Source organism: Pteropus alecto, unplaced genomic scaffold (genome assembly GCF_000325575.1).
Source record: "Pteropus alecto unplaced genomic scaffold, ASM32557v1 scaffold39, whole genome shotgun sequence".
NCBI lineage: Eukaryota > Metazoa > Chordata > Mammalia > Chiroptera > Pteropodidae > Pteropus > Pteropus alecto.
The window spans coordinates 5,023,413-5,034,151 of NW_006443568.1; the positions used below are offsets into that span (position 1 = coordinate 5,023,413).

The window sequence follows — 10,739 nt, forward strand, 5'->3', positions numbered from 1 at the left end:
GTCTATTATGGCCACAATGGGTGGTTACAAAGGCGTTCCTAAATGACTGGCACGTGAGGTAATTCTGATGGACATTTGACTGCTATATAACTCCCTGCCTAATGTGCATGCAGTTACCCAGAATTCAATCTGTTATAATTAGATTCATGAACTTATAGGCACAGGAATAATATTATAATGATGGTATGATGAGGCTGAAGTTGTGGGCAGGTTAGGGTATGACCTTCTGCACAAGTGTCTGTGGCCGGATTAAACCAGCTATACATTTATGGCCCTCAGGTCCTTTCTCTCTCAGGATGCAGGAGTGATTCTTTAACTACAGATGGGGTATTCTTTGGGCAGTCTTTGGGTGGTCTCTGGGCTGAGCCTTCATTCCTTTGTTCCCATCACTCATGTCTAACTCTCTAACATATCTAACCAATGCACCTTCGGTACAGCCCACAAGTTTTTTAGTTGTTTTCCCATCAGCCAATAGTTCTGGATGAATGATAACATGAACTATAGTCTCTTGAGGACTGGAGAAAGAATCTAGCCAGTTTGGTTAGCAATAGGTTTTAATGAACTAGGGATGACTAGGCCTGAAGAATCTCAAGGTAGCCAAAGCCTTTCCAGAGCTTTTATTTAGATGCCAAGATGCAGGATGGAATTTGAAATGCCTGCTTTTTTACATTTAAATGCTAAAGACAATAGGAAAAATAAACAATTCCAAATAAAAATCAATGATTATTAAGGAGTGCCTGATCATCCACCTCGACTACTTTTCAGACAAAAAATCCCTAGCAAAAAAGTACCGTTCTGGTTATAGCTCTCAGCCATGGGAAGGTACTCTTAATGTACTGGTATGAGTCTCTTTGGACCCCTAATACTGGTTAGCCCAGCCACTTTGAGGAGCATTTGGGTAGGCAATTCCTTAAAGTGAAAATTTTGGGAAGAAAGTTATCTTTCTTATTGGTTAAGAAAATTCAAAATAATCTCCCAGTTTAAGCTATATTACACTGGGAAAAAAACGTCCCATCACATTTTTACATGCTATTATTTGGTTACCGTGTTACCTTGGTTATTAGAGTCCACTGGGCCTTCTATATGAGCAAAGACATTCTTGAGATAAATTTGCTTCTTCTGTTCTAGATCTGATTGTGAAAATGTCGGAACATTAGTCCTTAAACAAAACAAACCAGGAGAAAAAACAGTCCATTAGAATCATGAGTATAATGCTTTCTTGAGAGAAGTTATATACTGCTAATCAATTAGAACTTCCAGAGGCAAAATACGAAGAACCAGTGACAGAAAATAGTGTTAGTCACATAATATGAAGCTAAAATAAAATATGGAATTGAGAGAAAAAAGGAGAAATATATACAATCTCCCATTAACAAGGCATAGGAAAGTGAAGACTACCTAGTATCTCAAGAGTTTGTTGAGTAATTCAAGGTTAGTCAGAAAATAGCTAACTTCATAAAGCCACAGAAAAACTGATAAGGACCAAAAAAAAAAAAAAACTCCAAAAACCAAAACCAAACAAAACAAACAGCTGAATCTGGCAGTTAGAACATTGGTGACCTTGGCAAGAACAATGCCTGGCCCTTGCTCATACTGACTGTACTATACTGAGGAGTCTGTGGATGAGAATATTGAGAAAGTCAATTTATTACTGTTCCAAGTAGCCTGGCTTGTGTTCTATGGTATAATTTCCATTGTAAGCAATTTAGTTTCCCTTAAATTCTGCAAACAAAGAAAAACAAAACAAAACAAGAATTGAGGTGATAGTCAAAGGGGATTTTAGCCTTATATTTTAAATTTTCAAAAGCAGAATAAATGTATCATCTGTGTAATCAAAGATTCTTTTTAAAAATCTTATTGTAACGAAGCCAATGTGGCTTAACCTAAAAAACAGCTTTGCTAATTGAAAAGGCCCACGTAGAGACACTGCCATCTCCTGGCAACAAGAGCATAGATTGAAAAGGCGACCCAAATCTTCAACCTCTATAAAAATTTTTCCCCAAGGACAGTTGTATGCAAGTTGGGAGAGATAACTAAATGCTTTTCTAGTTATATTTTAACAATTTTGTTAAAAATTATTCTAACCTCCTACCATATGTGATCAGGCTTTCCCAAACATAGGAAAAGAAATCTTGCGTTTACACAGTGCTTTCAATAACGTCTTTTTTGCTCTTCAAAATAATCCTGTGAGGCAGCCGAGAAGGCATCATTAGCCTTGTTTTATTGATAAACTGAGTTCAGAGATTATTTGACTTGCCCAAGGTCACACAGCTGGCTATTGGTGGTCCTAAAACTTCAAGTATGCTTGCTCTTGGTACAGAGTTTTTTGTCCACACTACAAGAAAACTGAGGAGGGAAAGAAAGAAATTCAAGAGAACCAAAAGAAACTAGAATATTTCATTATACTGTTACCTCGTTTTGGCTTGCAGAACAGGAATGACTTTGCCTAGTCTTCTCTCAGGGGCTTTCAGTTTCCCAGAATCCTTGTCAAGAACATCCTGCTTTTTTTTCAGAGCAGAAGGAAAGATGATCCTTAGTTATAATAACTGAGCATACTATTTATGAAAATATTCTTAAACTAAAGGCCTCAAAATTTATCCTTGACCCCCCAACTGTATACCAAGAACAATGGTGGGTGCTTTAACTGAGATTGGTGACTGCAATCTTAAGGAAAAAAAAGAACCCTAAGCAGTAGGGGTTATTAATCACATTTGGCAGAAAGGGAATCAGGCTCAAAGAGGTTAAGTAAATTGTCCAAGATTTTTCAGCTCTTCCAAGGCTAACTCAGAGCTGGTGCTATATCTCATACAGCAATATAACTAAAGATTGAGACTTAGGCTACAGCCCAAAGGAAAAAATAACAGTAAAATCATCTGTAATTATTCAATAAGTAATAATTTAATATCATGTGCATTACTGTTAATATTTTATTAATCTTTACTATATCATGAAATATTATTTATTCCAATTTATAGATAAGAAATGTGAAGGAAGAGAGGCGCTAAACAATTTGTTAAGGGTGTCAGTGCTCGACAGGATTCAAACCCCAATTTGTCTAAATACAAAGCTCTGCTATTCAGCTTCTGAATGAAAATGTTTTTCTATTCATTTTGAAATAATATACTTACGTTGTTTGATGAGCTGGAAACGACTGGATACTTCATCTCACAACTTGATTTATGTGATCCATTTCTCCAGGATGACCCCATATTAGGAGTCTCTGAATGGTTCAAGATCTGAGAGGATACAGGTTTAAGTTTCTTACTGTCAGGCATACTTTTATCAGAGGCAGTTTGTTGAAAGTTATTGTTTGGAGAAGGGAGCAGAGGCCCATCCCAGGCAGAGTTATCAAGGCTGATCTCTTCAGATTCAGTGCAAAGTTTGCTCTTATTTGGGCTAAGACCATCTTCTCTCATCTCTTCTCCAAGGGGAGAGGGTTTTTCAATATCTTTGGAGGTATCAGTCTTGTCCTTATCAAGCACAGCATCACAAACTGTTGGATCAAATGGTGCAACAACTGTTAATTTTACCGGATTCTTTTCTAGTACAGAGTGTCTGTTTAATGGTTTAGTAGGAGTTGGTCCATTACCAACTGATGTACTTAGTTGAGGTAATTTGAAGAGGCTGGGAGTCTCAGCTACTGGTCCCAAACTGTACAACAAATTTTTCTCTTGTGGAGTGTCAGGCAGAATTTGACTTCCTCTCCTTCCCTTCTCAACATGACTGCTGTCATCTTTAAGCAACCCTCCTCCACAAGAAAAGTGCTTATTTGATTGGTCATCATCCTTCAATAGCTCCTGAATCTCTTCCTCCGTGAAACTGAGATGGTCATCATCTTCTTCTCCATCAGACAACTCCAGCAAGGAGTCATCCAATTCATCCTCATCTGAGGAATCCCAAGAAAATGGAGCATTGTCTTTAGGCAAGACAGAGGTACCAGAAGACTGTTCAGAAGGCATTAGTGAGCACATCATATCTGGAGAAATAAAAGGCGGTTTTGCTGAGGAACAGGAAATAACTTTTACCAACTCTAATCTGCTCTATAGAATGGTGGCGTCTTAATATTTCAAATTGCACTGTGACCTGTAACATAAAAAATCATGTAAAAATATTTAACCTCACCAGAAACATGGAAATCCATATCAGAATAATCAGATACTTTTTTTCCAATCAATATGGTAACACTTAAGATGACATGATAATCTAGGTTGGTGGGGATGTGAGAAAAAGCACCCTATACACTATCAGTGAGGATATAAGTCAGCACAATATTTTGTGGAGAGTAATTTGGCAGTACCATTGGACCCAGTAATTTCACTTCTGGAAGTTTAACCTACCGAAATACCCATACAAATGCACATGGATATATTTATAAGGATGTCCAAAGCAGCATTATTCAAAATAGCCAAATACTGGAGACAACATAATTGTCCATCACCAGAACAGTACAGTAAAATCATGGTACATTCAAGCTATATACTATTTACACCTATAGTAAGTAGTCTCTCCTTATCTGCTGTTTCACTTTTCACTGTTTCAGCTACCTGAGGTTTCAGTTACCCAAAGTCAAGCAAGTTTCAAAAATGTTAAATAGAAAATTACAAAAATAAACAATTCTTAAGTTTTAAATCACACACCGTTCTGAGCAGCATGACCAATCTCACACCATCCCACTGTCCTGTCCAGAACATGAACATCCCTTTGCCCAGTATATATCCATGCTGTGTACACTACCTTCCCATTAGTCACTTAGTAGCCATCTGTTATCAGATCAACTGTCATGGTATCACAGTGCTTGTGCTCAAGTCGCCCTTATTTTAATAATGGCCCCAGAGCACAATAATGATGTTGGCAATTCAAGTATCGTAAAGAGAAGCTGTAAAGTGCTTCCTTTAAGTGAAAAAGAATGTATATATAGGAAAAAACATAGTATACAGAGGGTTAAGTACTATCTGCAGTTTCAGGCATCCAGTAGGGGTCCTGGAACATATCCTCTGTGGATAAGTGGGGACTACAGTATTTAAATACACAATGAAGTAGACCTGTAATATACTGTCATGGAATAATATCCACCACATACCAGCAAGACAAATATATATTATGTAAAATGTTTAAATTTTCACTTTACACTTTTTAGAAAAACAAACATATTACTTGTGAAATTCAAAAAATAATAATAAACTTTAAGAACACAAGAATTGTCTTCCATACTGTGTGGAGCTGCTGGCATGATCTCTGCCTTTGCCACGAGACCAAATGGAAAAAGGTTTCAGCTCCTGCTAGCTGTTCCTTTCAGGAGACTTGTCAAAATGATTGACTCCCACCTTCCTGCAGGCATAAAGAAAATTAGAGGATCTTCTCATCACTTTCAACTCCACTAATTACAAAGTCAACTGTATTATGCTTTAAGGTGCTCCATGTATTAATTTTGATCTTGATTTTTTTTTAAATACCAGAAAGTTGGATTTTGAGTCAAGAACATCCTTCAGAGGAAAAATTATGCAACCAAGGAACTAGTTTTGTTGCAATAATTTACTTTCTTGAGAGTATCATTTGCTCTAGTAGGATGAATACTGGCTTGGGAGTCCAAAGACTTGGATTGTAGTCCTGGTTCTGTCAATAACAAGCTATGATAATTTGGGCAAGCCAACTTAACCATTTGGACTTGCTTCCTCATTTATAAAATGGGGAAGAGATGGAAAATGGAGACTAGGCAATGTCTAATTTCACCAAGATCTAAAAGTTAATCATGACCACACATACAAAAGTTTCATTTTCAATATATATATAAATGCAAAGAACGAGTCTAAAAAACACAAACACAAAATTGATGAATGCTATCACCTGTGGGGAGACTGAGAGAAGTCAAGGGGAGCATTTAGTCAGTATTACTTAACTTTTCTACTTGAATATTTATATATTACTTGTTTAACTAAAACCTAGTTTTTAAACAGCTAATGATTGATCTGTAATTATTTTCCAGATGGGAAAGGTGATAGAAAGCTATCACATGTTAACATGTGAGAAGCTACAAGAAACGCTTAAACACTAAACTCAATAATTTGGAAAATTTCTTATAGTCCTTTAACTGTGAATTTTCCCCTCTCTAGTTCCCTCCATACCACACCCCGAATTTTAGCTTTAGTTTGTGCATTCTTTCAGAAAACATTCCTGAGCTATCATCACACGGCACTAAGCTAGATAATAGGTTTCTATATGATTTCTAAGAAATAAAGATGTGGTTTCCACCCTCAAGGAATGTATAATCTTGCCAGTGAGACAACATTTAAAGATATACACCAATATGAGGAAATATAAAATGGTATGGAAATAAAGTTCTGGAGAAAAAGAAAGGTAGGGATTACAGAATTTTAAAATTTGTAATGCACAGCATGGTGACTACAGTTAACAATACTGTATTTTATTCCTGAAAGTTGTTAATAGATCTTAAAAGTTCTCATAAGAAAAAAATGAGAACTATCTTATATATGTTAACTAAACTTATCGTGGTGATCATATCACAATATGTACATATATCAAACCATTATGTTATACACCTTAAACTAATACAAAACTGGGAGAGGAATAAATAAAAGGAAAAAGAAGGAAACTAGTTCAACTTACTCATCTTAGAAATGAAGTGGGACAAAAAGGGAAGAAATATTAAGCACCTATTATAAAGCAGGCACTATGAGTTATTTTACAACTCCAATTTAATCCTACAACTTAATTCTGTAACAGATCTTACCAAAGAAACGAAGGTCCATACATTGGAATTGGTCCAAACATTGCAAATGGACCAAATAAGGTCCATACATTGCAAATGGCTGATGTGTCTTAAACTTACAGCTGCTGATTTTTTTCTCTTATTTTACCAGCAACTGTTGTGAGAGAGTTCCAGGCACTGAAGCAGGTGCCTCTATGGAAAGAAAAGTAATTTCTCTACCCAAGGACTGAACTTTTTATAGTTATTTCTTTCTGAAGCAGTAAGAAACAAAGTTTACTTTTGGAAAAAAATTTTTTTACCTAAAGTCTGTGGCTGTCAAGCACAAGTATCACAGGCACTGGGGTTAAGCAGCAACATTTCTGAGAAGCCCTTTTTGAGCCAATACCCCCACTCTCACTCCAACTCCTTCCAAAAGGTCTAGTCCAAGCACCTGCTTGATCAAATGAAGAGTTCAATAGATTTTCACCCTTGCGAAACTAAAGTTTGGAGGAATAAAGTAACAACCAAGTACACAAAACTAGTAATTGTTGAACAAAGATCCAAAGGCAATGTTTTTTCTTGTTTCTGTTTTTGTTTTTTTCCCAATCACCCTTGCCCAGGGTCAGTCAACAAATGAGAAAGCCTTCTACATTCATTACATTCTCTAATGTACATGAAAGATTTTGGTGCCTTGGCAAAAATAATTTAAGCCACCTTATTATGCAAAGCCTTCCCTTGACTTCCCAGCCAGAACGGAAGAACAAGAGAAATACCCCTGAATGTGATCTAACTTCACTGGAAGAAAAATATCATTACTATACTGTGCACCCAGAAAACCAATCAATATCCTCCACAACCACTGAAAGCATCAATTCCTATGCCACACAACATCCAGGAGCACAGGACTGGCTCTTCTGAGTGTCTCTTCAATAAGTCTGGGAGCAAAAGCTTGCAAAATACCACACACATATAATTTTTAACTTGTACAAATCATTCTCTTCATAATTTTATTTCCTCATTTTTAAATAGTTTAATTAAAAACATACAAAAATAACGTAAATGCATAATGAAACTCCCACATACCCATTACCCAGCCCCAACAACTTTCAGCCCATAGCTAATATTGCCCCATGCACCTCCCCTCTTTACCGGATTATTTTGAAGCAAATCCCAGGCATCACATCAGTTTATCTGTAAATAACAAGAATTCCTTATCATATAATATCCACTTTAGATTTCCAATTATTGTCATAATTTTTTTAAGATTTAAAAAAAAATCAGTATCCAAATAAGGCCCATACATGGCAATTGGCTGACAGGTCTTGTACTTTAATATATATATTTTACATTTTCCTTGTAATTTATTTGTTAAAGAAATGATACCAAAATTGTACTTGGATACATACATATGTCATTAAATTAAAATATGCATAGGAATAAGAAACAACAAATCCAGGATAGTGGTTATCTCTGGTTGTGGGGAGGGAAGAGGAATGACAAGGAAGAATAAGAGCTTCAATTCTATCTGTAATGTTTTATTTCTTAAAAAAAGAAAAAAAAATACCTAAAACATGGCAACAAAAGATAAAGCTGAATGGTGAGTATAATGGTATTCATCTCACTTCCTATAATTTTTATATGCTTGAAATATTTGATAATAAAAACATTTTAAATTAGATGTTAGTGGGGAAAGATATGATGATTACATTCTGGTTTCAAATGTCCTCCCCTATAAAATAAGGACCATCATAGTACCTCAAGGAGTTGCTGGAAAAAATAAATGAGATCATGAATATAAAGTGCTTAGCACAATGTAAAAGCTAAATAAGTAGTGGCTCTACTTATTATTTCACCCCACCCTCATCACCTCCTTGACTCCTGAAGAGTCTAAAGAGAAGCATAGGAATGGTAGGAAAAAAGAGTGCTAAACTGGTAAGGAATTTCCCTACTCCTTGCTTGTTAAGAAATTATCTGGTATGCTCTAATCTCTTCTAGTTTAACCCAGCATTCAACCACATTGTCACGAAAGACCAGGCAGTACAGACATCTGAAATATCAGGCAAATTCTGCAAATTAATGGTCACGGAATTATCTTGTAAAGAGAAACTAAATTAAAATTCAGAGACCTCAGAAATTCACATGAAATCTTTGAACCTCAATACAGATGAGAACACTCATCTGAAAAATGGGGAATTATTTGGTTAACTTCAAACACATATTATCATGAGGATCAAATGAGGGCATGTTTATGAAAGCACTCCAAACCTAAAAGCCCTATACTAATGAAAGTTGATATTTAATGAATTGGGGGTGGGGGATCTCTGATAAAACTGAAGTTCTAAAGTGAAGTTCCACAAGAGAGCCTTAGTATCTCTCTGCCATTCTACCATCACCTGCCTTTTTTGGCACTTGCTTTGTAACCTCCACCTAAAATATGAAGATCTCTTTATTTTTAAAGGAAGAATATTTTTCCCATCACCCAAGTCTGTCTCTTAATTTCTCTGCTCCCCATCCCTCTGTGACCCTATTCTGTCCTTCCACGTCTAATCTGTCCACCCCCTTCTTCACACTTCAGTTTACCACGCCCTCGCTCTGTTCTCTAACCTCCTGGTTGCAACCTCAGAAACTGGTTCCCTTTCTATTTTTATCATACCTAAGAAACCTATTTGCCTTAGAGCACAAAGCTTTATTCGGGCCACTTAAAATGGCAACGGCAGACAACCCCATATCCCTCTTTCAAGGCTCTAAAACAAAGACCATTAATTACCAAACTGGATCTGATAGATATGACCAAGGGCAAGGATTATTTCCAAGGGACAGAATTCTCCCACTGGCCTTTGATTTCCAACTTTTCCCAAATGCAATACATGTGAGGCACACTGCACAAAAGGAACTCAGTAGGCTTTACCACTCCATAAAAGGGGCATAACGTTTAAACAAAATCAAAGTGAACTGAAATTATCTGTAAGACTTGTGCAACCCCGTTTGAGGTAACTGGAAATGCTGTAGGACAGAAAAATCCAAGGCTGGAAACATCTGCTTTAAGTAACATTTCATTTTTAATGGCCCCAGGACTACTCCCACATGGGCATAGGAGACCAAACATTACTAAGCTGCAACACCGCGTTTCTTTTTAAAAAATAATTTAGGTTTTCTAAAGCTTGGAGTCTCTAACACGTCCACAAGAAACTGGAGGTCAGGTGGGGGCAGCAGGTGGGCAATTCAATCACTTCTTGGCCCGCTCCAGGGCCCACCCTGCGTGCCAACTACCTTCCCTCTAGCCCAGGGAGGGAACCGGCGGCGCCGCCAGTTTTAGAGAGCCGGGAGAAAGGGTGGCCCAATCCCACCCTTCGAGGGATGCCGCCTGACCTGCACGCCTTTAGAAATACAACAGCCGGCAGCACAGCATCGCCCCGGGGCAGGGCCTTCGCACTTCCCTCTTCCCTCCTCCGAAAAGACCAAGAATTCCCGCCTCCCCGTGGAAGGCGGGAGAAGCTTGGGCTTGATCCCTACCCCTCCCCCAGCAGGGGCAAAACTGCCCGTCCGCAGTCTAGCGTGGGTACCCCTCTTTCTGAGGATGGCTGCCCACATCCACACCGCAGCAGGACGAAAGCCCCCACTCTCCCGAGGGGCGGGTCACCTCCTCCCCACAACATCCAGGCGCGGCGGAAAGACCGCGATCTCCTCCCTAGCTACACCCTTCCCCGAGTGGGGCAGGGGGCAGCGGCATCGTCCACCCACCTACACATTCATTCCCCTCACCCCTACTGGGCAGGGAGAACCGACGTAGCTCCCTGCCTCTCAGACCGCCAAACAGCCTCCCTTTTCTTCAGCAGGGTGAGGGGCACCTATCGCCCGCCAACGTGGGGGTGGGGGCAGGAAAATTCTTCCCCTCCCGCCGCCATCACCTCGGGAACGAAAACGAGCCCTTCTCCCAGCAGGGTGAGGGCCTCCCAACCCCTCAAAGGGGCGGACGGCGTGCGCAACCCCTTGAAGAAGCAACAGGCGCCCCCGTCCCCCTCCCAGCCAGGGA

General features: G+C 38.6%; 1 protein-coding gene across 24 annotated transcripts in view; it reads right to left on the reverse strand.

Moving 5' to 3' along the window:
* The window catches only part of S100PBP (S100P binding protein), a 31,876-nt gene that overhangs the window by 20,978 nt on the left and 159 nt on the right, over nt 1-10,739 (reverse strand). Inside the window, exons 1-7 of one of the 24 annotated variants that reach the window (XM_015598838.2) lie at nt 10,615-10,712; nt 7,856-7,897; nt 7,027-7,157; nt 5,212-5,328; nt 3,129-3,976; nt 2,413-2,501; nt 1,053-1,159 (exon numbers count right to left, since the gene is read on the reverse strand). In XM_015598838.2, the coding sequence (XP_015454324.1) occupies nt 1,053-1,159; nt 2,413-2,501; nt 3,129-3,976; nt 5,212-5,230 (1,063 nt within the window). In that variant the 5' untranslated portion in view covers nt 5,231-5,328; nt 7,027-7,157; nt 7,856-7,897; nt 10,615-10,712. The other 23 variants (XM_015598840.2, XM_015598837.2, XM_015598839.2 and 20 more) reach the window with 23 other exon arrangements.